This window comes from Plasmodium cynomolgi, chromosome 14 (genome assembly GCF_000321355.1).
Source record: "Plasmodium cynomolgi strain B DNA, chromosome 14, whole genome shotgun sequence".
Lineage (NCBI taxonomy): Eukaryota > Apicomplexa > Aconoidasida > Haemosporida > Plasmodiidae > Plasmodium > Plasmodium cynomolgi.
In genome coordinates, this window is record NC_020407.1 from 1,749,728 (window position 1) to 1,776,522 (window position 26,795).

General features: G+C 42.4%; 7 protein-coding genes across 7 annotated transcripts in view; 3 read left to right on the forward strand and 4 right to left on the reverse strand.

Moving 5' to 3' along the window:
- PCYB_144850 (hypothetical protein) overlaps positions 1-1,640 on the reverse strand; it is a gene marked incomplete at both ends in the record, with an annotated part of 2,089 nt that extends 449 nt beyond the window's left edge. The window contains 4 exons of the mRNA XM_004224956.1: positions 272-558; positions 841-925; positions 1,157-1,222; positions 1,365-1,640. Of these exons, the coding sequence (XP_004225004.1) occupies positions 272-558; positions 841-925; positions 1,157-1,222; positions 1,365-1,640 (714 nt within the window). The remainder of the gene's footprint in view (positions 1-271; positions 559-840; positions 926-1,156; positions 1,223-1,364) is intronic.
- Positions 1,641-2,689: 1,049 nt separating this feature from the next.
- Positions 2,690-3,835, forward strand: PCYB_144860 (hypothetical protein; the record flags this gene model as incomplete). Its single annotated transcript, XM_004224957.1, has 1 exon — positions 2,690-3,835. A coding segment is annotated over one exon (1,143 nt), but the record flags the coding sequence as incomplete, so codon positions are not given.
- Positions 3,836-4,361: 526 nt separating this feature from the next.
- On the reverse strand, positions 4,362-5,442 carry PCYB_144870 (hypothetical protein; the record flags this gene model as incomplete). Its single annotated transcript, XM_004224958.1, has 4 exons — positions 5,320-5,442; positions 5,121-5,183; positions 4,560-4,706; positions 4,362-4,403 (listed from the first exon to the last, which is right to left on the reverse strand). Exons 3-4 carry the CDS (start codon positions 4,704-4,706, stop codon positions 4,362-4,364), a joined length of 189 nt encoding a protein of 62 aa, XP_004225006.1. The 5' UTR covers positions 5,121-5,183; positions 5,320-5,442.
- Positions 5,443-7,325: 1,883 nt separating this feature from the next.
- PCYB_144880 (cAMP-dependent protein kinase regulatory subunit) lies at positions 7,326-8,794 on the reverse strand (the record flags this gene model as incomplete). The annotated part of the gene is made up of 2 exons (XM_004224959.1): positions 7,326-8,323; positions 8,530-8,794. The coding sequence occupies 2 exons, from the start codon at positions 8,792-8,794 to the stop codon at positions 7,326-7,328; spliced, it is 1,263 nt and encodes a 420-aa protein (XP_004225007.1).
- A 4,967-nt stretch (positions 8,795-13,761) lies between these two features.
- Positions 13,762-14,949, forward strand: PCYB_144890 (hypothetical protein; the record flags this gene model as incomplete). The annotated part of the gene is made up of 1 exon (XM_004224960.1): positions 13,762-14,949. A coding segment is annotated over exon 1 (1,173 nt), but the record flags the coding sequence as incomplete, so codon positions are not given.
- A 1,183-nt stretch (positions 14,950-16,132) lies between these two features.
- On the reverse strand, positions 16,133-20,263 carry PCYB_144900 (DNA GyrAse a-subunit; the record flags this gene model as incomplete). Its single annotated transcript, XM_004224961.1, has 2 exons — positions 16,133-19,868; positions 20,199-20,263. The coding sequence occupies 2 exons, from the start codon at positions 20,261-20,263 to the stop codon at positions 16,133-16,135; spliced, it is 3,801 nt and encodes a 1,266-aa protein (XP_004225009.1).
- Positions 20,264-22,065: 1,802 nt separating this feature from the next.
- On the forward strand, positions 22,066-25,976 carry PCYB_144910 (phospholipid-transporting ATPase; the record flags this gene model as incomplete). Its single annotated transcript, XM_004224962.1, has 2 exons — positions 22,066-22,918; positions 23,023-25,976. 2 exons carry the CDS (start codon positions 22,066-22,068, stop codon positions 25,974-25,976), a joined length of 3,807 nt encoding a protein of 1,268 aa, XP_004225010.1.
- Between the last annotated feature and the right edge of the window lie 819 nt (positions 25,977-26,795).

Here is a 26,795-nt window from a genome sequence, read left to right on the forward strand (position 1 = left end):
ATCAAGTGTGTGGGGTTACAAAAGCACGAATGAGTTTTATAATCGACAATGGCAATTTTGTGGCACTGATTTTTGAAGGAATTCTCTTGGTATTGCTCTTTGGTGTCCTACATGTGATGAGTACGCAGTTTGTTCATTTGGAGTTTGTGCGATGTGTGAATGGGTAGGTGGAACCGCACTCAAAAACGAGTTAAAAAGAAAAGGCACATAGAATGGGCTAATGCTTCGGTAGGGGAAAAAGCCATTGGGGCGCATTTCATTCGACCCTTACAATGCAGTAACTCGAACAGTCGGAGCACCTGCTCGAAATGTTACGCAAACCAAGTTGTGTATTTTTTTTAATTTTCCTTTTTACCTCATAAATTTCGTACAGGTCCTCTATCGAAACATTATTTAAAAGAAAATTCTTTTTTCGCACCTCCTTTAACGCAATCAAGTCGTCATTGGAATGGTCCATTTTATTTAGACAGTCTTTTACCTTGTCAGCACTTTTGCCCAAATCGGTGTTGATGTTCTTGTCATTTTCTTCATGGTAATATACTTGATTGATTTTTTGAGCTACGGATAGGGTTAGGTAAGAAATGCGAAGGAGGGGGGGGAGAGGTTCACCAATGTATGGTTTCTACTTTAGGAGTTATACCCATTTGGTGTACCCTACTATGTGTTATTTGACTGCGAGTAGGGATACAGCTAAGCACCATCATCCTGCCACCTGTGCAGTGGGCTAGGATTATATTCACATAAGAGCATTAAAAAATAGGGGTGCGAAAAATGAACGCCGCCATTTTGGTTGGCATTCGCAAACACGTCCCATAACGGGGCGCATCTTAGAAATGTAACCTGCTATTTCGACCTTCACAAATTCGTTGTGCAGTGTCGCTTCCACATTTTTGCATATTAGGTTAACGCGGGTTATGTCGTTATTCTGGTTGGTTGCAAAAGAGGTGTTTGTGGTGATGGAGGCACAAGCGCATGTTGCACGTGTGTAGAGATACGCACAAGCGGCATGGCACAAATGCTGAGCGAATGCCAACTGAGTAAACGCTAACTGAGTAAACGCTAACTGAGTAAATGCTAACTGAGCAAATGCTAACTGAGCAAATGCTAACTGAGCAAACGCCCACTGCTCAAAAGTCTCTTCCCGGCAGCTCCTCACCAATTCGATTTCCTCCTTTTCCATACTTTTCAGCTGCTTGCAGATGCTTTCTATGTCTGACACGAGCTAGCCAAAATGATTGGGAAAAAAAAAAAAAAAAAATTTTAATCGCTCAAAGATGAGAGGGCAGAATGGATAAAGGGAAAACCTTTTGAAGGGGGAATTTTCCCAATTTTTAATGAGAGATGTGTATCTACGGGGGTATTACCTCCTTCTCACTTTTTTGCAACTCCTTTTCAGTGGTTTTCATCTCCTCGATTTGCATGTTAATCAACCGGTTCTTAGACTCCAAGTCGTTGATTTGGTTCAGCAGTTTTTCCACCCCTTGGTCCATTTTAAGGAAGTGGTTGACTAATGGGTGTGTGTGGGGAGTATATATTTGCCTGTTTAGATGTGTGAATTTTTTTTTTTTTCTTTCTGTGTGCGGGTATGTACAAATGTGGGCGTTTCTCAGGTTGACACGAGGGTTTTTCAAAATGTCGATATTTTGGGGAACGGACAGGGAAACACAGGGTTGGACAAAACTTTACCTACGTACTTAGCAACATGCATCCTCATTTTTTTCATTTCATCTTTTTTAGTATATCCGAAATTTCTCCCAAGTTAGAAAATGAACATTACGCAGAAAAGGTGCAACACAGCACTTCCTTTATTTTGTGCACTAATGTATCTACACCAACATGTGGCCACTTTCAGACCGTACATGATGGGAAAAGTTAACTGTTTTTTTCCCCTTTTTTGGGGGGGCTCTTTTTTAGAAGATATGTTTACTTCCCCCCACGCATAAAGCTCGCCAGGATACATCAACGTCGTATTAATGTTGGATGTTCACGCTGGGGGAGTTTTTTTTTTCGCTGAAAAGTCTATTGACTTTAATTCAACGGGAAAGGAGCAGCGCAATTGGTAAGAGAGAGAGGCGGCAACTCCTACAAACATGCGTAAAAATGCAAATCGCACGCGAATAAATTAGCATTTTTCTACATTTTGAAATTGTTAAGCAAAGCGAAATATAGACATATTAACCTTTATTTTTTAAAGAAAAGCACGTGTGCCTCATATGGAACCTTGCTAAAATGATAGATATAATTTTTCTTTCCCGCGCTGGTTCACAATTTTTCCAGAAATTACATGCTCACTTTTTTATGAACTGTTCAGGTGAAAAATGCAGAAATAGGGAAAAAAAAAAAAAAAAAAAAAAAGAGAAAAATATTTTTTGGCTAGCTCTGGGCCGTCATTAGCGCGATCTGTTTGCAAACGTTGCAGAAGTTAAGTTAAGAGGTCACTTTCACCGCGTCATTTTTGTTACTCCATTTTTGACAGGCTGCTTTCCTTACCCATTTGGAGGAACGAGTAAAGTAACCTCATAGGATATACTCCACTGCGGTGAGCCCAATTTGCAAAAGCGCCCGTTCGCTCAATGGTCCCTTCAGGTTGGGGAAACGCTAAAGGTGTAAGAAAATTTTGCGCACTTTTGACTTATAAGAAAAATGACCAGCCGTTTTGTCGCCTTTTCATTCCTGTATCGCCGGCCAGTTGGCCACAAAACAGAAGATTGATAGGAGGAGGCGTTATTAACACGCCAACGCAGCTAATTGTAAAATGCGTGAGTGACACATATAAGTCTAAAAACTTCAGTAAAATAAAATGGGACTGTATAAACAATGATATATTAAAAAATTTGGACAAATTTCAAATAAACGAAATATTAAAAATAGTGACCATTGTAAGCCGACTGCATTCTGGAAAAAGCATTTTAACGCAATTTATTCCTGTAGTGAGAGGCAGACTATGCAGCATGAATTATGAACAAGTCGTAAGAATAATGTCTTCTTACGTAAAGGCGAACATTAAGGATGATTTGTTTTATTTCGATCTGTGTGCTCTTGTTAGGAAGTACTACCAGTATGTAGCAGCTCCCCCGCTAATCAACCTTCTCTTTAATATTAGCATGTGTAATGTAAAAAATGACAATATCAGGTGTGTGGAAAGGGAACTACTGGACCATCTCACGGGACATATTAACTTTGATGGATTATCGAATGGATGTTCGTTTGGAGCAGAGAGCGAACCTTCTGTGAAAAGGGACCCCACTAAAGAGGGAAAGAATAACTCCAATGCGAAGAAATTGGAGGAAGAAGACGAGAGGTACATCCCACGTACCAATTTGCATGACGCGGGGAAGTATGACTTGATATTATTTTTCTACTCATTTAGCAACTATGTATTTATGGATTACTTCAAACGTGCGGAGAGCTCCTCACCTCGTGAGGACTTTGCACAAAAACTAAAAAGATGTCATGACGCAGTGAACAAGGCTAGTCAGGCAAATGAGCAAAGATTGTTGAGGGAGTCCCCCCCATTTTATTTATTTTTACTCTACAAGGCCATCTTAAATGAGATATACATACTTGAAGCAGAGGCCACAATTACCATTCTGCTGGACAGGGTTAAGGTCAAAATTAACAAAATCATGGGTGGGCTACAAAATAGGGAAAGCTCTTCCAAAAAGGGGAAAACAAATGAAATTGTAAAATATATAAATATATTGCAACAGAATTTATTTCTTTATTCACAGAATAGAAAAAAATTCTTTCTTTGCCATTTCGAAAGTAACCTTCAGCTGGTTAAGGAGCTGCTATCCCTCTTACAGGAGAGTAACCACAGCGACATGAACAGGTAAAGCGAAGAAAACGAGGGGAACAAAAACTTGGAGTTTGTCGTTGTACGGGGGCCACCCGCTTATATGGTCTCTACCACAACGGCACCCATTCCGGTGTGTACTTGTGTGTACACTTCGCTGCTCACATCACGGGTGAATTGCTTCCAACGCAAATGAGGGGACACATACATCACCGCATTTTTGCACCTGTGCGAGATGCCCTTTTTTATTGCTACACGCGTACCCCCCTTTTAACAATTTGCCAATTTTGCAGATATTACTTATGGCATAGGGAAAAGGTCCAAGAAGTGCAGAAAATTATAAGGCTAATTGAAATGGAGTAAAACAAACGGGAAAAAAGGAAAAAAAGGAAAAAAAGGAAAAAAAGGAAAAAAAAAAAAAAAAGGAAAAAAAAATATAAGAAAAAGAAAAAAAAAAACGTGTTCTTTAAAACTTTTAAATGGAGCAGTTTGTGCAGAGGGGAAAGGGACGCCCTGGGGGAAAAACTACCTTCGCCTGCTTCTCCATCTGTGGGGTTCCCCGCATTTACTCGTCCAAATCGTTTTCTTGAACCATGGCAATGAAGTCCTGATGGGGTTAAAGGAAATAGAAGAAACGATGTGTATGCAAGAGAGAATTTGCGGGCATGTGCGCCCCGTTGTGGGTCTGTCTGCCTGTATACGTTCGCCCGTTCGATCGTCTGATCAATCGCCCGTTCGACCGCGCGCGTGGTGGAGCACGTACGAAGTTATATTCGTCGTCATAAAAATCCTCAAGTTCGGTGGACAGACGCTCGTTTATTTCAGTCTCCATTTCGAGCAGAGATTTGTTTAACGTTTCTACATCGTTAATAGGGGCAATACTTAAGAGGCCTAAATTTTTATTTTCCATTTGGAGTCCGCTCATATTTGCTCGTTTAATGTTGCACAGGCCTGCGCAGAGGGGAAGGTACGTTGGATGTCTTGGGGGGCCCTCCAAATGGTGCGGCGCGTAAGGTAATTCTGCTTGCTGGCCTATTTTGATACAAGCACATTTGCGCACATGCGCGTTGATCATTTGGGCATTTTTTTTTTTTTCACGTCGTACGGTCGCGGCACACGCAGGCACAGCTCGCTTTGCCACGCACATGTGCAAACACCTTAACGTTGCGTGGGCAACGGAACGAAAAGGGAAATAAAGCAAGGCAAAGCAAAGAAAGACAAAGCAAAACAAAGCAAAGAAAGACAAAGCAAAACAAAGCGAAGAAAAACAAAGCAAAACAAAGCAAAATAAAATATTGCGTAAAAAACAAAACACAATGTGGCATTATCGTTTTTCACGTTTACTGCATAGCTCTGTATAGTTCGTTCTGTCGAATAGGCATGATATCTGCGGGAAAAAGGAGTGTGTGTGGGGGGCGGAAGCAGGTTACAGTTGTTGCCTCTACGTAGGTAGGGGCATCCCTCCACCCATAAGAACCATAGCAACTGTGTTATGACACACCTGTCTGTTGAGCTCAACTTACCTTCTTCAAAACGAGACAAACGCAATTCAAATAATTCGCAAAAAATAAAAATGTGTTGAATAAAAAGTTACCCAAGTTCCGACCGTACGTGTGATAGAGTATGCCCCTCGCCAAGCTGATCATTTTGTCTTTTTATTTGTTATGAGTTTATCTACTGTGCATACAATAACACCTGTGGGTGTCTGTTGGAGTGACCTCCTCGTGTGTGTTAAGTTGTTTGCAGTGTGGATATTCATACTATGTCCGTGGATGCACTATGTTGAATGCATATCCATCAGGAGTATCTTATCAAATATGAATCGACTTTGAGTCAACTCTAGACAGATTTAACATCCTCATATTTGCTGCTTCACAGGGGAGGGCCCTTGCCACGGCAACATTCGTTCGCGTTTTTGCGCCGGTGTTTAGTCTCTTTTGCGTCTCCTTTGTGTCTCCTTTATGTGTTGTTTTTTTTTTTTTTTTTTTTGTTGCGCTTCTCGTTTAAAGTTGCAAAGGGCGAGGACAAAGTGAAGTATGCAAAGTTTTTCTTTTCGCGGGGGGGAAACGTGGAACTACGAAGGTGGTCATTTGCTAGCGACACTGAACGTTTGAACATCCCGACTTTTCACCATTTTAAAAGTTGCATTTTGGCTGTTCGCACATATCGGTTGTGTCAACTTTTGCTGCTGGGCTGCGTGGCTATTTTTTTTTTTTTTTTTTTTTCCCTAATTAATTGTCACCGGTTTTGCGTTGTGACACACTCAGGAAATATTTTCATCATTAACTCCGCATAATTTTTACGTGACCATTTTTTTTAACGTGGAAGTGAAGTCGCATTTTTTCCATTTTGCTTTCCATTTGGACGGGGAAAAAAAAGATTGACAATTTTGTTAAACGATTAAAAGGGAGAGCGAATAAAATAGTTAAACGTTCGAAATGTCATTCTCCCAAAAAAAAGATGACATACCGTTTTGTTACACTTGCCCATGCGTAACATGAAAAAAATATTGGAGGGCATCCAAGCTGGAAAAAATGGCGCACAAGAGATGTCATTAAATGGGCGGCAGTTTCCTTTTAACGGAGAAAAAAGCGCCTTGTCTGTTTTTCATTCCATTTTGGCCACCTTGGCGTCTCCAGACGTGGTGCCATCGTTTTGGAGTGGGACGCGCGGGGGAACGTCGTCCCGCGGTGTTCCATCGGAGCTGTACGGCTGTGCGGCTGTGTGGATGTACGGCTGTGTGGATGTACGGCTGTGTGGATGTACGGCTGTGTGGCTGTGTAACCGTGTGACCGTATGGCTGTGTAACCGCGTGACCGTGTGACCGTTTGGCCGCTTCTCCTCCTCGCCGCCACGCGGAGTTACAAAATCTTAAAATGAGTAAAATTTTTAACGTAAAAAAAAAAAATGGAAAAACAGGGGAGGGGAATAAAAAAAGAATTAACAATTTTGTTTTCCCCACCGCATGGCAAATGGGGGGGGAGTTATACTAGCCGCGCTGCAAATCTGTACAAGGTGTGCATTTCCCCCCTCCCCTCCCCCTTTTACTGGCATCAGAATTGGCCGAACAAATGTGTAAATAGGGTCCACATAGTTGGCTGGGGATCAATGAAATGGGCGAACTTGACCAAGGGGGGGGAAAAACTCGCTTTCGCTTGAGTCGGCTGCGCGAGGGGAGGCGTCCCTTCGCAACTCCTGCAATCTTTGCATCGCTCATTTCATTTTACCGCCACGTCTTCCGCGAGCCCATGGGCACAACTGTCTTACGCGTGTCGTTTAAAAGCTGGACAAAATTTTACGCGCAGAGGCGACACGCTAGGACAAGGCCTCACCCAGGGCGTCCCACATAGGGCATTCCACGCAGGGCGCTTCTCCTTCATAGTATCCCCTTAATCGCTTCCCCTTAATCGCTTCCCCTTAATCGCTTCCCCTTAATCGCTTCCCCTTAATCGCTTCCCCTTAATCGCTTCCCCTTAATCGCTTCCCCTTAATCGCTTCCCCCTCACCGCTTCCCCCCTGCGTGGGTCGGTCAGTTCCCCTCAATGCAAGCCGTGTCGAGGCCCAACTGCTTGAGGACCTTCCTGTAATTTTCGACGTTTCTGTGAAGAATTTCTTCTATGGGTCCTAAAAGCCTCTTAAAGCTCTTCCTGTCAAGGTAAACCACCTGACATGTATCTTTCGCCTTAACAGTAGCAGCCCTAGGTTGGTTCTTCAAAAGGGCTAGCTCTCCAAAATAGTCTCCCTTACCATACGTCTTAATAACTGTCTCGTCTTTTATAGCCAAAGCGTTTCCATCAATGATTATATAAAAAGTATCTCCTGGTTCCCCTTCCTTAATAATTACTTCTTGATCTGAAAAGGTTTTCGTTTTTAGAGAATCTGCAACCTTGGACCTCTCATAAGGATCCATATCTTTCAGTATAGAAATCTGTGTGAGAAAATCTTCGTACATTTTTCTTTTCTTTGCGACATTATCTTTGATGATGTAAGTAAATGATTCCCTATCTAGTGTCCATAAGTGACATTTTGTTAAGGCTCTTGCTGTGGCAGCCCTTTTGGAATTATACAGTAGAGCCAATTCTCCAAATACATCTTTGGACTTGAGGATGGTTAATACTTCCTTTTTGTTTTCTTTCATTTTAAAAATTTCTACTTCTCCTTGATCGATTACATAGAGTAGATCTCCTTCCTCTCCTTCGTTAATTATATTGGTATTTTTTTCGACATGTTCATCAAAGAAGGCGTCAACGATAGTTTCCATTTCTTTTTTATTTAGGTGATTAAATAAGAAGGAGTCATTTAAAGCTTCTCTTATTTTTTCTTTTTCGCTTTCCTCCTTTTTGTATACCTTTGGGACAAAGTTCAGTTTTTTTTTGTTCCACTCTCCGTATGCCTCTGCACTCACTGACATGCGTTTGCTTTGCCCCACACTCAGCTTCGCCATGTCTAATTCGTTAAACTCCATTTCCTTCTTGTCCGCTTCGCTCAGGCACTCCGTTTCGTCTCCGTCGCTGGAGTATTCCTCACCTGCGCGGGGGGGTGGAGAAGCGGGTCAGTGAAGTGCGTTAGTGAAACGAGTTAGTGAATTGAGCTAGTGATGCGGGTCAGTGAAGCGGGTCAGTGAATTGAGCTAGTGATGCGGGTCAGTGGGGCGAACTTCCCCCACTGAGAATGCCTCGCACACCCTCGGAGCATCCGCGGAACCCCCGCAGCATGACGCGGAGGGGACTTACTTATGAGTATTTTCTTGTTCGCGGCTGAGGAAGGCAACTGATTTGTGCCGGAGAGATGACTCTCTTCCTGGGAATCATTGTGCGCTGGCTTATATTGGGAGTCTCCTCCGTCTTCCCTTTTATTCATTGAGGAGGAACTGGACAAATTGCTTTTTCCTTCATCGATGCTACTCTTGGATTTATCGCTAAGGATATTTTTTTTGCTATTCCGTTTTACATTTTCTTCATACTTTTCGAACTGCTTTTGTATATCTTTGTCATTCATGGTTGAAGTGTTCTGTTCGTCAGGAATTCCTTTCCCTTGTCTCCTTCGAAAGGTGTGAGGAAGTGTGTGTGGGGGGGGTGATTGTCGGCGGGGGTTATTTTTCGCTTATCATTTATTTGTTCACGCGTTTGTGTATTTGTTTGTTCGCGTGTTTGTGTATTTATTTGTTCAAGCGTTTCTGTATTTGTTAACTTATTTTTTCATCTGTTCGTTTTTTTTTTTTTTCGCGGACGGCAACGCGTTATGCCTCACGAGTACACACAGTGCGTTCGAATGCGCGTGAACATGCGTAATTAGTGTACAGTGTGAAAGTGTTTTTGGTAAATCTTGCATCGCCATGTGCTTCGCCATGTGCTTTGCCACGTGTTTCGCGTTGTACTTGACGATGCATATGGCAAAGCACATGGCGATGCGTTTCGTGCCGGCGCGGAATATAAATTGCTGCGTTCGCATACTCGCTTGGCTGGGCGAAGTGTCCGTTCGTCACTTCCCTCCTCCCACACAGTGCCCTTTCGCAGTTCGCTGCGTTTAGCTGTGTATTTGCTATGCACCCCGCGACGCCTTCGCACACTTTGCACATTCCGCCAATTTGTTTATTTCATTCCTCCAATTTGTTATTTCATTCCGCCAATTTGTTTGTTCTCATTCCGCCTTTTTCTTCCCCACTTGGGAAACACCCATGCGCATCATCCAGCGGCCGTTTTTTTTTTTTTAAAAAAGAGAAAATTTCCAATCAAGCGACCAATCTCCTCGTTGTGCGGCCTTCCCATATTGGGATCCAACCATTCTATTTTCTCTCATTTCGAGTTGTCATTTTTTATTTTGCCACAATTGACAACACGGGCCACTCCCCACACCTCCTTTCTGCTCTTTAACTCGTTGAAGAAGCTTACCATGTGCACACATTGCCCATCTTGCTATTGCTTACAGATCCAGGGAAAAATTTAAGCACAGGGAAGGGGAAAAAAAAAAAAAATAAAATAAAATAAATCCCTTTGTTTGGCCTTACCCGAAGGATACAGTGCCTCGCGAGTGGTACACATATAATGTATATATATATACACACACACATGCACTTTATTTAGAGAATGCAAGAGGGGAAAAAATTACAAAAATGAAATGTAACCACCTGGGGGGGTGGGGTTATGCAGGTACTCACATTTATATGGAAAGGTAGACCCACAGGTATGGCTAATTTTTCATTTGTTAATTTGTGTGCTGCGGTGATGTCTACGGAGAGATGCCTTTGTTTGTTTATCCCCCATGCGGATGGGTGTAGGTACGTTATATGTGAACATATGCATACACGCAAGTATGCATGTACATACAAGGGTCAGCGGGTGGGAAAACGTGGAGCATCAAAATGGGGCATCAAAAGTGGAGCAGTAAAAGTAGAGCAGCAAACGTGTGTGCGTGGCAAACGTGTGTACGTGGCAAATTTGTGTACGTGGCAAATGCAGCGAGCTCACAGCGCCACGTGTGCGAGGGCAGAGTCGAATAGGGAAACACACACACGTAGGTACATTACATGTACGCCTGCATGCGTACGTACATGTACAGTATGCAACTGCGCAAAATAACATCCAACAGTCGCGTCCACGCAAAATAAATTGCAGTAGAGCGCAGTAGCGCTGAACGCGGAAAATCCCCCCCTGCCGCTTATTTTTGCGTGCGCAAAGTGCCCTGTGAATGCTCAAAAAAGCTTCCTTCAATTTGTGTCCCTCTAGCAATTTTTCGAAAAGGTGACTAAAACGAATTATGCATTGTTATAGAAATAATTATTTCTAATTCTTCTTGTGTGGATGGAAAAGTCCTCGGGAAAAATACCCCTTGGACATGACGTATGCAAAAGGGGCCTACGTCAGTGTACTCTTGACGTCCTTAAATTCTGCCCGGATATTTTTACACAATTGACATATTCTATTTTTTTTTTTTTTTTTTTGCAATTTATGAGTACCGTACCGATTTAAACATGTCAGAGAGGGGTACATACAAATGGGGTGAATCAAAAAAGGAGGAAAAGAGGAACGCAGAGGGATTACCTTAAAAATTGTTGTTTTGCAATGTCTTCATTTAAAAATATTCTCCTCATTTTAATCCCAAATGTAACATGCATTTTTGCATCATTCTTACGTTCCGGCGAATGGCACGCTGCCCCTTTGCAGGTAGTGCGTGTTTTTTTTTTTTTCATCAGTTCACTGCACACATTTGAACAGGGCTTATTTAAAAGGTCTACTACTACTAACATTTTTATTTCGCCTTAAAAGGGGGAGGCAAAAAAAAAATAAAGGGACACCCCATCCATGTAAAAATTAAACTTAAGGGATGACACATGATTTGTAATTTTTTGCGTTCGACAGATTAATTAAAAAGGGGAAATGAAGAAATTGTAAAATTTGCTTTCTCCCCCCCCTTTTAGCAGCAAATTGTTTTCGCTTAACAATGAATCCTCCCCCAGTGTGTAAACCCTGGGCATAACCTTCGAAGGTGATGGTACCATGCGCGCCTTCGTAAAAAAAGGGCAACATTCTTCACGGAGAAACCTTTTCAATGTTGTCATACAAAATAGGGAAGAAAAAAAAAAAAAGGAAGTCTATACAAAGGCACAAATCAGTGTCGCTTAAAAATTAAAACTTAAAACTGTTCAACATGTGCTACTTGAAAGAGTTAGCTCTGCCCTTTTTTTTTAATTTCTCTTCTCTCCGTTTGCCCCTTTTGGGTCGCACGTGGAATAGCTTCACGTTCTACATTATCGCAACAGCACACCGTTTTAATTAGCGAGCGATATAATTTAAATGTACACATAAATAACATCGCTTGGTGAATACACAGGGGCTGCCTACGCCTACCCTTACGCATATAAACAGTCGACGCAGAACTGATCTGCAGGAGAGGGAGCATTCGCATTCCAGCGTACAAATAGGGAAATTATTTTTGTTTTAATAAAAAGGTATTCCCATAGCAAAGGCACTGATTTTCTTTCAGCCTCATCCGATCGCTTTTTTTACAAACGACTTATTTTGGCATACCCATTTGCAATAAAATGAGTTACCCTTTTTTTTTTTTTTTTTTTTTTTACATTTTTGTATCTTTAATTGGCCTATTGCGATTTTCTCATTTTCCTTTTTTACGCCACGAAAAAAATATCTGCGAGGGAACATCCCTCACCATGCTCAGTTACGCATGGAACGGGAGGGGACAAACAAACACAGGATTATTTACGTGTTCATTTTTTTGTTCCTTTTTGACCCCATCGTCGGTGTCGCATTAAGAAGGCGAAAAAAACGTATCAAAATAGAACACGGAAAATGCGGCAAAAAATGGAGGCAATTTCCTAATGACAACGAAAGGAGGGGAAAAATCCTCAATCATAACGCACAACGCTGAGGAGTGAAACGAAAAAGGGCCTCCCCAAGGTATAACGAACTGTTTGCAAATAAGTACGTCATTTAATGCAAAGGTAAAAGAATGTTCAATTAAGTTTAGATAAAAACGAAATAAAATAAATAAGCCAACTTTATTTTACGTAAGTAAAAATTCGTGTAAGCAGATTGAGTGGAGAATTTCGTTTTATTTTATTATTATTTTTTATTTTTTTCATTTTATTTCATTTTATTTTATTTTGTTTTATTTTTTTTATTTTTTTTTTTTTTTTCTAAATTTCGCCTTGCTTGTTCAGGCAAAACTGCGCTAGCTATTTGAAAAAAAAGAGAATTGTTTCAAATTCGCCATCAGTTACAAAAGCAAGTGGGGCAGATTCATTTACACGTAAGCATACATACGTAATACATACATAATACGTATGCAGTACTTACGAATCACGTACGAAGTTACGAATCACTTACGAAGTACATGCCAACGGTTGCGAAAACGCGCACAGTGAAGCCGCCCTTTTAACCGTAGTTTTTATGAGTCAACGGTCGCCGCTACTTGGGAAAATGCCTGAGAGCAGAAAACGATCTGCGCATTCGATTGGCATGTTGCATTAGAGCTTCGCCTCCATTTTACGTCGGTACGCAAGGACGTGCCTGCGAGTGCACGAAATAATGCGTCGCGCAACCCGTTTTTTTGTTCTAAGTGAGCCAAAAAAATAACAACCCGGGGGAGAAGCCCAACGACGAAGTGGCAACGACAAAGTGGCAGCCGAGTAAAGGCAACCATCGAGTGGAAAAGACCGAGTGGAGAACACTGAGTGGAAAACACCGAGTGACGTACCCCCCAGTAACGCAACATCTGTTGGTAAATAACATGAGCAGCGCAGCACTTGCACATACGCAACACACGACACGAATCGAAGAGGCCTTTTCCCCCCCGAGAGAAGCCCGTGCCATGTGCCACACATGTGAGCGGAACGGGATGTGAGCAAGGGAGCACGAAGGGAAGGCAGGAGCGAGAGTCTGAAGAGGGAGAAGCACAGAAGGGTGAGGACGCGAAGGAAAGGGAGAGAAAGGCACCGAAACGGAGCACAACAAAAGCTAGCTGAACCGAACAGAGCACAACAAAAGCTAGCTGAACTGAACAGATAATAACAAAAACTAGCTGAACTGAACAGAGCACAACAAAAGCTAGCTGAACTGAACAGATAATAACAAAACCTAGCTGAACCGAACAGAGCACAAAACTAGCTGAACCGAACGGATCCCAGCCGAGCCTTACCTACCACAACCACACCCCAGCGCGCGCCCAAACAAGATGAAAATCTGCGAGAGCAAGCTGCCCATCATCCCGATCGAGGATGCCAAGCACTACTCCTGCAGCGAGGAGAACGACACCATAAACCTGGAGAACAACTCGAACGACCTGAACAGCTACCAGAATTTCCTGATCGGGAGTTCGCCCCACGACGGGGCGCACAAGTGCAGGGATAAGCATCTCCACTCGTTGGTAAAGAAGGAGAAAGGCACGGGGAAAATTGGCAGCACTGGAGGGAGCAACGCGGGCAGTCACGCAGGTAGTCACCTGTGCAGTAACCCCGCGCGCATGCGTACGAGCACCCGCTGTAACAATGAGAAGGGCCTAAATTTGATCAAAAGGAAGAAGGGGGTGATGAGGAAAGACCCGTATGGAAGTACACACTTGGTACTGGGAAATATACGAAGTGGTAGGAAGTTAAAAAGAAAGCTACTTTGGAATAGTTACTACGGAGACCAAAACACAAACGTATCTGAATTATCGTACATAAAGGAATTTGAAAATAACTCCTTCATGCACGATAATAATCACCACATGATAGTGTACGAAAATAAGTACCCAAATTATAGTGCACTAAGTATGAGAGAAAACAAAAGTCACAAAATAAAAAATTTCTTTGTATACTCTCCTGATATCATCCAAAGGTGGATAAGAGTCATATTTAATATCATCATAACAACCCTAATAGTGACACTGATTTATTTTACATTCGTGTCCGTTAGGGAAGACATAAACAAGAAAGTAGCTATTCAGATGCAAAATGTGAAAGAAGAATCAGACTCGTGTAAGAAGCAATACTATGCTCATAAATGTGGTACAGTTAATTTACCCATCCTAAATGACAAATGTGAAGAATGGCTAAGGTGTATGAAAACTGATCACAAATTATATCAAGATTTTTCTTTTTTGTCTGCTCAAATGTTGGGACAACTTATTAATGCATTTATTGTTCAGTTTGAATGGAAAAGTATTTGTGTAATTGCTTTTATTTTTCTTTTAATTTTTATTGGTAGTAATTATGCCTTATCTATTGGTGGAGGAGTGGGGGCTAGAGGGAATGGTAATGAGTATAACATGTACAGTCCTCATATTGGTGTTCCTCCTGTGCACCCTAATGGGAGTATCCCTCCTTTCCCTTACTACCACTTTTACCCCTTCATGCCACATGGTGTGAATTATGGCGGATCAAGTAACAACCCTGATGTCCCAGTGATGAATAATATACCCTTTTCACAAAATAAGTACTACTCAAGTGGCAGTGTGGGAAGACCTGGGGGGTACCCCCCAACAAATTATAGCTACCTGAATCAGTACACGAACAACAGCGAGAATAATGCCTCCACGCAGTCCAACTCCAGGAATAAAGACTACTCTGAGGTATATAATGGTTCCTCCAAGAAGGATGCCAAGCGTGGCTCCAAGAAATTGGGCTTCCTCAAGTACCTCACTCCGGATTTTAAGTAGATTTCCGCGGGGTGTTAATTCGGCTTGAAATTGGGTGCAGGCATGCCTGTGTGGGAGGGGCGGCACAGTCCCCTCCGTGTTTATGCCCCGCGGAGGTGTGCGCGGTGTGGGCGGTGTACCAGTTGTACGTTGTACCAGTTGTACGAGGTATACCAGTTGTACGAGGTATACCAGTTGTACGAGGTATACCAGTTGTACGAGGTATACCAGTTGCACGCGCCGTACCAGTTGCACGATGTGCATGAGGTGAACTCTGATGCCCCCCCCTTGTGAAGCACCCCCTTTGTGCCCACCCCAAATACACACAGAAAAGGGGGCCAGCCAGCCATATGCCCCTGCGCAGTTTCGTAAAATTTGATCCCCCATTCGGTGCACCCGTACGAGCGTACGTATATATGCCTGTCTAAATGGGAAATGCGGAAAAATGCGAAGCAAAAATGTGGAGCAAAAATTTGAAGCAAAAATGTGAAGCAAAAATGTCAAGTCCTTTTTTTTTGTTAAATTTTTATAAATTAAAAAAAAAAGCGCCCTGCACGTTGCTGTTTTTTTTTTTTTTTTTTTTTATGAAGCTTTAAATCCCTTTTGATTCACCAAATGGTGTGTATCTCCAGCGCGCTCTTTGTTTTTCCCAACCTGCTCCCCATCACGTCTTTCCTTCTCAAATTCAACAGGAACCATTTCATCAATGTAGTGAACTTTTAGTAATCCCAACTGAGTACTACCTCCGTTGTGGCGAACTGTACTAATCTGTATTTTGAATCGGTCACGTGGACGCGTCTGCACAACTGTGCAAAATGAAATGGCCGGACTGGGCGCATAATATAGGTAGAATATCATGGCGCCAGTTGGTGCGACGGCAAATGTGTTGGCAGCCCACCGTGCAGGCGTTACACATGGGAGAAAAAAAGAAAGAAGGAAAAAAAGAAGGAAATAATAAAAGAATAAAAGAAGGAAAGAAAAAAAAATCATCTTGCCCTGTGGGCACAAACTGTTCGCGAAAATGCACACGCATTCCGCTGCGCGGTTTGCTCGCCCTCTGGGGTTGTTTTTCCCCATGCTAAAGTGGGAGGCAAATATTAAAGGGCCCCCCCCAAAAAAAAACCACGAGGGGGAAAACATAACTATAGGTACACACGTGTGTGTGCGCGCCGTCACGGCTACTTGACATACACCCCAAGGGGTTTACATAATGTCGAAGTAAACGAGCCGGTTGAGCTTGCTCAGCTTGGCGTAAATCTGCGATGAGTGCTTCCTGTTTTTTTTTTTCAGGAGAGTGATATTTTTCCGGATAAGAACAGCATGGTCGGTAATCATGATGAGAAAGTCGTTGTCATTCTTCTTTGTCATGTCATACAGTTTAAACCCGAGAAATTCGTCCGGGTCTGTGCTGTGCGCGGAAGTTTGGTCCGTATTCCGTTTGCTCATGTGGGGGGAGGGTGCCTGACTCTCTTTCCCCGCGTCTTCCGCTTTTCTCATGTCTTCCCCTTTTCTCATGTCATCCTCTTTCCCCACGTCTTCCCCATTTCCTACTTCTCCCTGTTCGCCCCGGAGGGCGGTGGCCCCTTTTGCCCGCTTAAACTTCATAATTTTGTACCCCTTTCCCTTCTTCTTCTGCACTTTGAGCTCCTCCAAGTTGATCATTTTTCCATGACCACCTTTGGAAAGAAATATGATTTGAAAATTTTTGACACTCTTTTCGTCGTTCTCATATGCCAATAGGTCCACGACTTTATCGTTTTTCCCCAGATTGATGCACTTATTCCCTAGGGAGTTTTTTTTTGATATTTTAAAATTGATGAGTGGGAACTGAATTATGTGTCCACTTGCCGTACCAACAATACAGTTGTCACTAAAATTGCAGTAGCTGAAATGGATATCTTTTTTATTTTTAAAAAGTCTGATTCCTTTTTTTTTCTTTTTTAAGAACACGTCATTGTTTATGACTTTCATTTTTCCATTTTCACTGCACACGATGAGGTATTTTTTATTTTCCTCGAATTTGGTCATACCGGTGATACTCTTTGAGCAGTGGATGATTTGGTTGATTGGCGTTCCCTTGGAGTCGTAGGACGAGGTCTGCAGATCGCACACGTTGAGGATGTAGGCTTTGTTCTGGCTGTCCGTCAGTAGTAGTTTGTCTTTGTTTCTGCACAGGATGCTTTTCTTCACTTTGTAGCAGTTGGTTGAGTTGGCAGTGGTGGGCTTAGCATTGGAGGTGGCTTCCCCGCTCACCGCAACGTTGACTGCCCCGCTTACCGCTACGTTGGCTTCCCCGATTCCTGCCACGTTGACTGCCCCGCTTCCCGCCACGTTGACTGCCCCGCTTCCCGCCACGTTGGGTGCCTCCTCGTGTGCTCCGCCAACCTTGAGTCGCCTCTCCTCATTCTCCTTCAAAATGTATTTGACGTTGGACAGCTTGATGATATTGTTCTGGTGATTTTTCAACTTCTCCGCAATTTTGATTTTCTTGACGTACCCTCCGTAGGTGATTAGGACGAGCACGTGATCGTTGTTGTAAACATCTTTGACGTCCGTGTGTATGGAGTCGATGTAGGTGTGCCTGTATTGCACCGAGGGGTCTATCCTTTTCGCTTCCTTTTGGGTGCCCTCCAAGGGGGGGAAGCCCTCCACGTCATGCACTCCTCCCCTTTGATTCTTTCCCTTGGGCAAAGTGGGATCCACCACTGCGGTGTGTTGCTCTTCCCCGTTGTGCAGTTCGCCTGGATCTGCATCGCTTTGCAAATTTAAGCTTTCCTCTTTTGAATTCTCCTCGTCCCCTCCAAGCTTAGATAGGTCATCCCGCTGGGGGGTAGGCGGTGAGATGAAGTCTTCCTTAAAATGGTGGCTGCGTGTGGGTGGGTTTATATAAACGTACCTATACTTAACGCTTTGAGGAGGTGCGAACCTCCCTACGCTGCTAGTGCCATACTTATTTTTTATGTAAGCCAATTGGTCAATGATGAGGCGCTTGATCTTATCCACATTAGCGATGAGATCTCGGTTCTCCTGCATGCGGGTCAGAATTTTCTCCTTGTGTGTAGCAAAATCGACGTTCTTAATGTTGACCAATTTTTGTATCTTCATAGAGAGTATATGCTGGATCTGATAATCATTAAGTTGGAAATTTTTTTTAAAAAATTTTTTTATTTCTTCAATGTTTTGGTTTTTTTGGAGAAAGGAAATAATTTCCAAGATTTTTTTCTGTATGAGGATGTACAAGTCTATAATGTGAAGTTCTTTTAGTAAGTTTTGATTTTTTATTGTCAAATTATTTCTGATAAATTTTATGCGATTTTCGCACCACAGTTGTAGGAAGGACTTCAACGAAAATTGCGTGTAACTATTTTCATGTCCAATGCAAACAAAATTGCAGTGGTAGGTAACTTGCATTTGTGTGTGCTTAAAAATGAAGGAGACGAAGTCATTTATTTGTTCCACTTGGCTATTTTTTCTCAACTCTAGTACAATTCGCATGTCCTCCTTTTCACTTTCGTCTCTTATTTTTTGTAAAATATTTTCATGTTCATTTTTTTTCTCATTCAAAATGTTGATCATATTTTCGATCAGTTCATTTGGCTTCACATTTGGAGGTAAATTTTTTATTACTAATTTTTTACTCCCCCTGGGATCTACATCTTCTGAATGTAAATTAGCCAAATCGTTTACATGGTTCACGTAAATCTTGTCATTTTTTGTGTACTCTAGAAAGACATTACTTCTAATTTCTATGTTTCCCTTTCCCGTTTGATACACATTTTGTAATTCATCCTGTTTACTTATGATGATCCCTCCTGTGGAAAAGTCGGGTCCCTTAATTATAGCAGCTAAGTGGTCTTCCTTTATATTTGGGTCGAGTAAAAAGCTAATAGTACAGTTGATCACGTCAACTAAGTTATGACATGGGATGTTACTCAATATACTCACTGCAATACCGGAACATCCATTAATGAGTAGGAGAGGAATTTTACTACAAAACACTTTTGGTTCTAGTTCATTCCCATCAAAATTTCTCACGTACTCTACATTTGCATCATTTATTTCTTCCAACAGTATATCGTAACAAAAATTTGAAATTTTAGCTTCCGTGTAACGCATAGCCGCTGCGTTATACTCAACTGATCCGAAGTTCCCATATCCATTTATTAGCAGATTGCTATTGTGATGTTTTTGTGCCAGTCGAACCAACGCATCGTATACACTTTTATCTCCATGTGGGTGATATTTTCCAATGACTTCACCCACGATTCTGGCGCACTTCTTATAACTTCCCTTCTCTGCGCCTTTATTTATTTCGTACATGCTCCATATGATCCTCCTCTGCACTGTTTTTAGGCCATCGCGATAGTCACACAGGCATCTATTTAGGATTAAAAAGTTGGCATAGGAAAGGAAGCTTTTTGAGAGGAGCTCGCAAATTTCTACGTCGTAGTATTCTCCCTTGATTCTTTTTATGCTTTCATCCACAGGGTCGCTTATCCCTGTCGTTTTGGCACCTCCTGCAGGGCTAGTTCGCTTCGTTTTGGGCACCCGGGTGGGGGGTTCTTCACTTGGGTCGTTGCTCACAGTTGAAGTAGGTACTCCCCCGGATGAGACCGCCTCTCCAGCTGGCACTCCCCCGGATGAGGCCGCCTCTCCAGCTGGCTCCCCCTCCGCGCTGCCCTTCCTCGCGAGCAGCAGGGATGGCCTCAAAAAGGTGGCACCACTTTTCCCAGCACCATGTTCCCCAGCACCATGTTCCCTAGCACCATTTTCTCCTGGACCACTTTTCCCCCTGCTGCTTTTTCCATGGCCAGCCAACACGCTTCTCCCCCTGAGCGCCCCCTTCCTCACCCCCGCATGCCCATTGTGTATAAAAAGAGGGGCACTACTACTCTTGGGGGGGGTCCAAATCGGGACTAGCTTCTCCCTTTTCTCGCTTCTCACAAAAAAAAAACGCAAGTCGAGGAGAGGGAGAAACAGATCTGCTACGAGGACGAAGAAGAGGGGACATATGAACCACATAATAGTGATACGCACCTGAGGGGGTGCGCCGTTGCCTGTCTCTACGTGTGCATAATGCGGTGTGTAACGTCCGCGTAAAACTACCGGTTAGGGGGGGCTAGCGGTCCGCGGGCGCGAGGGCTCCTCGGGCGCTGCGCCGACGCTCCTACGCGGGTAACATGTGCAAGAATACGTATGCATACGCATATGCATATGTGCACACTCTCCTCGCACACGAGGCGCCCCGTTTGTCTGATGCGTTTATCACACTGAAGAGTGCCCGTAGAAAAGGAGCAAGCGTGCGAGATGAGCCTTCAGGACATTTAAGGTCATTTTTTTTTTTGCCTTCCCCTCTAAACGTTTTTTTCTTTTTTTCTCTTATTTTAATTTCATGAATTGTTCACCCACAAATGTATAACGTTACATACGTTTATTTTTTCTTTCCTTTTCGCTCCTCTGAACAGGAAGAATGCAGAGGTGAGGAAAAAAAAAAAAAAATAACAAATGACTGAAGGGTCAGGTCAAGTTCCCACATGCCGATGCGACACACTGGCGCAAAAACAGAAGAGTAAAATACGATGAGTTCTGTCCCCCCGTGTTGGCGTGCTTGTGCCTTCACTGGGGAGGAGAGCGGCTTTGCGACTCTTCAAGCGCGGCGCGTACGTAATGCGTAAAAACGTGTACCATGTCACAATACAAACGTGCTGCCGTACAAAAATACAACATTTATATTTGCATTACATGCGCATTTAACACTTCCATGGGTGCCCCTTTTTTACACGCTCATGAATATATGTGTTTAGCTAATCTTCCTTCCCGCGCGGGGGCAAAAATGAGAAAAAAAAAAAGGAATGGACTGGTGCAGGGAATTTTCCTTGCAAATTTATTGCGCCTCGGTGGATCTTCCAAAAAAAAAAAAAAAAATAATGCATAACATTGTGAAGCAAAAAAAATGCGCAAAATGTTCCAAAAAAAATGGGAAAAAAATCCTTTTAGCAAATAACATGCTTGGGCGTATGTATATTTTGCGAAGATGCAAAAAATGAAAACACTTCTTGCACTTTTCTGATACCTGTTTTTTGTTAAAGAGTTACCAAAAACGGGCAGTTAATCAGCGGAAGTAACCCCGTATCGCTTTTCATGTGACCGACCGATCACAGTTTTTACTGTTAGGATGCAAACGCGCAAAAGTGTTTAAATAAAAGAAACATAATCATATGTTTGCTTCTTTCCGATCGTATGTTAAACGCATAATACTGTTTTTTATTTTTTTTTTTTTTTATTCCTTTCCTTGTCACAATTTGTGCATACGGATAACAGCTCTGGAGGAAGGCGGCTTAAATGACCAATTTGAGGAACGCCTGCAGAAGATACAAACATACGAGCAAAAACGGGGGCACTGAAAAGTCAAACTGGTTTTGATTCTCTCGAATGTGTCACCTCGGAGATTTTTTTTCGCAATCACGCATTGTTAAGAGGATCACTTGATCGCCCACTTTTGGCTTCCCCTTTTGAAGATTCGCTCCCTCTCCCCCTACTCAGGGAAAATTGCAGAACAGAAATATTTGATATATTTTTGTTGGCGAGGGAAAGATACTCAGTGGTACACGTGGGCGACAGACACGTGGCCGGCGCGAAGTGAGAATGGGTCTTCCCCTTTTTTCGAGCGTCCCAACCGTTTAACATGATGCATAGCAGGCCGGGTGATTTCCCCCTGTCATACGAGTACGCCTATTTGTAAGACAACCGAGAGGTGGGAAGCATACGCCAAGAGGGGGAGCGGCAGAGGAGAAGCGGCAGAGAAGAAGCGGCAGAGGAGAAGCGGCAGAGGAGAAGCGGCAGAGAAGAAGCGGCAGAAGAGAAGCGGCAGAGGAGAAGCGGCAGAGGAGAAGCGGCAGAAGAGACGTGGTAGAAAGCTTACGCCCCTCGATTGGCACCCCAGACGGGGCCTCCGCATTCCCCGCCATAAAAGCATACACGCACGCACAACGAGGAGTCGGACGTGGGCGAACACCTCCGTACACACAGGCATATCAGCGGCGCTGAAGCTGAGCGGCTCACCGGTTCATCAACTCACCGGCGTCCCTGGCTAGCGCTTCCCAGCTTCCCCGGCGAACCCCCCGCAGGAGGGCAAGATGGTGGACGATGAGGAGCTAAGGAGGCTGCGGTTCGTTCTGAGCAAAAAGGTGGGGAGAATAAAATACTTTTTTTCGTACACATTCTACAAAATATTCAGCCATTTTTATAACAAGAAAAATAAAAAGCGAGAAAGGTTTGTAAATATACACGGAAGGACGAGTCCAAAATTTTTCTGTGATAATAAAATTAGGAGCACAAAGTACACAGTGATCACATTTATTCCTCTCTTTTTATTTTACCAGTTCGCGGATTTTTTGAATTTATTTTATTTGTGTGTTTCTTTGCTACAAGTCATCCCGATATTCAACACAGGGTATGTGTTCACCTTTGTGGCTCCATTAATTTTTATTATCTTTGTAAGTTTAATCAACGAAGTGGTTGATGATTTGAAGCGGTTTATAAAGGACCTTGAGAATAACAATGAAATTTATTACACCCTTTTGGAAAACGGAAATTTCGAAAAAATATATTCCAAAGATATAAAAGTAGGAGATATAATTTTGATAAAATCGAAGCAGAGAGCCCCAGCAGACTGTATTTTGTTACGTAATTTAAATAAAAATGAAGAATATACTTTTAAAGTGGAGGAGAAGAAATTTTTCGGAAACATAAAATTGAATAAAAATTCCAATGTGTATAACAAAATTAACAAAAGCTACTACCATTTTAATAAAAATATTGATAACGAACTGATTGATGATCGATATAACGAATCGAACAACAACTTGAGCGAAACGAGCAATAATCTACTCTTTAGTGAAAATGAAAAATCGCTTAACGGAGGGAAAGAAAAAAAATATCTTTTAAAAGACAAGTCAGAGAAAAGTGGTCATAAAAATGATATGAACAGTTCAGGCGAATTGGACCATTTTGAAAAGAAAATGAAGAAGAAGAGAAAAAAAAAAAAAAAAAAATAAAAGTAAAAAATAAAAATAGTAAAAACCAAGACGCAGGTGCATCGAACGAAACAGCCAATTATACATATGTCAAAACGGACAAAATTGATGGAGAAACTGACTGGAAAATTAAGTACCCAATTAGCATCTTCCAAAATTTGAAGAAGTTGAAAGATTTCTTCACCATAGACATTTTGTTCATTCTCGAGCAGCCCAAAAATGACATTTATAAAATTGAGGGGTCCTTCGTCATATTTAAGTATAACCCGTATGGCGACTTCCAGAAGGAGGAAAACAACAACACCCTCGGGTTGAACGATCATCAGTTGATGAACTACTCGTTCGACATGATTAGGGATGGGGAGATCGACTTGGAGAGAGGCGGCCGAGGTGGAGTGACCAGAGGGGGCGAACCCGGTGCGCCGACATACGGGGAGGAGGAGGAAGAGGAGGAAGAAGAGGAAGATGACGATGAGGAAGGCGACGAAGATGACGACGAGGATGACGACGAAGAGGACGATGACGATTATGAGGAGGATGACCACGGGGAGGATGAACGTCGGAACGAACTCGAACTGGAGAACTTAGCCAATGACGATGAAAAAAATGTCCACCATAAGGGCTATGTAAATTTGGCGGGAAAGGACACAAGCTACATGTACAGCAATAACAAGAAGGAAAAAAAGGTGAACAAAGATATGGTGAAATTTATCGACGTGGAAAAGGGAGCAGTTGGAGAAGGAGTTGTAGCAGTAGGGGGTGCAGGATCAGGTGGTGCTGTGCCGAATCGAAACAGAGGAGTCATTGAAAAGTACAACTCCTCAAAAAATGGCGGAAAAAGCGGTGGAAATTATGTTGGCGAAACGAGCATGTGTAGTGTATTCAATAATGAAGATAATTTCAATTTTTACAATGTCAGTTATAGAAAAAAATTAAGTTATGACAACTTTATTTTGTTCAACTCGGTGATTACGAGTTCAGATGTGCTCTGCTTGGTGATCTACACCGGAAGTGATACGAGAGTAAACATGAGTACACAAATTAGCAAAATAAAAAGAGGAATGATAGACAAGAAATTAAATATGATAACGTTATTTTTGTTTCTCATTCTGGCGTTATTCTCCATGTATATGTGTTCCGTTAAGTTGAATAATTTGTGGTACTTGAATTTTATCCGTTTCATTTTGCTCTTCTCATCTGTCATCCCTATATCTTTAAGCGTTAATTTGAATATCGCCAAAATTTACTACACGTTGGTGATTCAGAAGGACAAGGAAATCGAAACGACGATCATAAAGAACAGCGCAATTATAGAAAATTTTGGAGATGTGGATTATATTTTCACAGATAAGACAGGAACACTAACAGAAAATGTAATGGTTCTAAAAGTGATACATATCGGGTTGGACGTTATTCATTGTGAAAATGAAAAGAATAATATGCTACAGGGAAGTATGGAAAATAAAGGGAAAGGGAATTTCAACAAGCATATGCTGGCCTACGAAATGGATGATTTAAACGAAGATGTGGATGCGTCATCTATGTACTTAGGATCCAATTACTCCAAAAACGATCGAAGGAATAAGACTAGTGGAAACAAAAATGGAAACTACATCTCCTTTAATTACGACATGGAAAGTGGAAGAAATAAAAATGAACTCTCCACTTTGAGACAACTCAGCAAAACAGCCAACCCAATGGATCGTATCAACATGCTACATCATGATGAAGATAATTTTGATGAAGAGAATTTTGATTATGATAATTTTGATTATGGAAATTTTAATGAACATTCTACAGGGTCCAAATCTGGGTTTTCTCAAAATAGCTACCGAAATATGAACATGAAATCGTTCAAGCAGAATAGCTTAGCTTTGAGTACGAATATGTCTGGGGGAGGGTTGGGTCAGAGGAGGAACGAGCTTCATAAAAAAAATTCGGTGCACATGGAGAAGAAGAAAAAAGTGGAACAAATGGTAGACGAATTTTTGAAGTACAAATCGGATCCCTTAGATTATTACAATGATAATGTGGAGGATGTTGAATATTTGAAGAAGCACCGAGTGTTCCAGACCTTTTTGTCCTTCCTTATATGCAACAATATTAGGACTCTGGCCAAGGAGAGCAGCAAAGAGGGAGCTCCTAACGGGGGAAGTGCTAACGGAGGAGTGTCCAACGGGGGAGCTTCCAACGGGGGAACTACTAACGGGGGAACTACTAACGGGGGAGCTTCCAACGGGGGAGCTTCCAACGGGGGAGCTTCCAACGGCAGTGGCAGCGGTGGTGCTAAGGGAGGCAGCAAAGAAAAGGACAAGGAAAAGAAAAAAAAGGAGCAAAAAGAAAAAGACTCGCAGAAAAACTTCTACTACATATTAAAAGTGAATCGAAAAAGTAAAAAGGAAAATAAAATGAAGAAAGAGAAACATATGAATACTACCAGCACAGCCTTTTCTTATGACAAAAAAAATCTCGAGTCTAACAGCTCCGAAGATTCGGAGACCTTTTCCCACTCGGATGTCAGTTATCAATGTTCCTCTCCAGACGAGTTGGCCTTCCTAAAATATGCTACCAATTGTGGGTTCATTTTGAGGAAGAAAACTGCCAGCAGGATAGAAATAAAATATAAGAACCTTGTCATGGAGTACGATATTTTACTGCACATTCCCTTCTCTTCTGAGACAAAGCGAATGAGTATTTTCGTACGAAATGTGAAGAACAGGAATATCTACTTCTTCATTAAAGGAGCGGATAATATTTTAATAAAGAAGTGTCATGAGAAGTATAAGACTTTTATTTATGAGGAGAGTGATCATCTGTCGAACTTGGGTCTGCGTGTCCTGGTGCATGGGTTTTTAAACATAGAGGAGCAGTTTTTCCACACGTTCTCCAATTTATACAATAAGAATAAGGACGTGAAGGGGCAGCTGGAGAATATTTTGGACTACGTCGAGAAGAACATTAAGGTTCTGGCCATAACTGGCGTGGAGGACAAGTTGCAGGAGGTGAGCTGAGTGCGGCGATGCGGGGGGGTGCGTGCCTGGGGCGGCTGTCAAGGTTGTCGCTCGCGTATGTTACCACTCTAATGCTCTGTTCACTTCATTTTATTTTCCCCATTCGTTATCCCCCTCCACGCACACGCATACATAAGTGTATACATAAGTGCATACATAAGTGTATACATAAGTGCATACATAAGTGTATACATAAGTGCACACATACGTGCATACATACGTGCACACATGCGTGCATACCCACTTACACACTCTTGCAGGGCGTCGGGAAGACCATCGAGATGCTGTACAACAGCGGCATCAAAGTGTGGGTGCTGACCGGAGACAAAATCGAAACAGCCATTTGCATCTGCAAAAACGCCAACATTAAGAAGAAGAAGCACAACATATACATTTTCAGGCACGAAAATATTAAGAGTACGTCAAACCTCATAAGAGACTTTAACTCCATCCTAAGTAACATCGATTCGTATGTCCTTTTCTTTGACAACATTATCATTCAGAACTGCATCAAGTACATCCCTAATGCGTTCGTCGATTTTGCGGCGAATGCGAGGGCAGTGGTAGGCTATATAACCCATAGCGTGTCGCTATGACACCGATTGATTTGTGCGCTCTTCCCACTCCACTGCTTGTATTTTTTCTCACGCGCATTTATCACGCGCATTTATCACGCGCATTTATCACGCGTATTTATCATGCCCATTTATCACGCGTATTTATCATGCCCATTTATCACGCCCATTTATCACGCCCATTTATCACGCCCATTTATCACACCCATTTATCACACCCATTTATCACACCCATTTATCACGC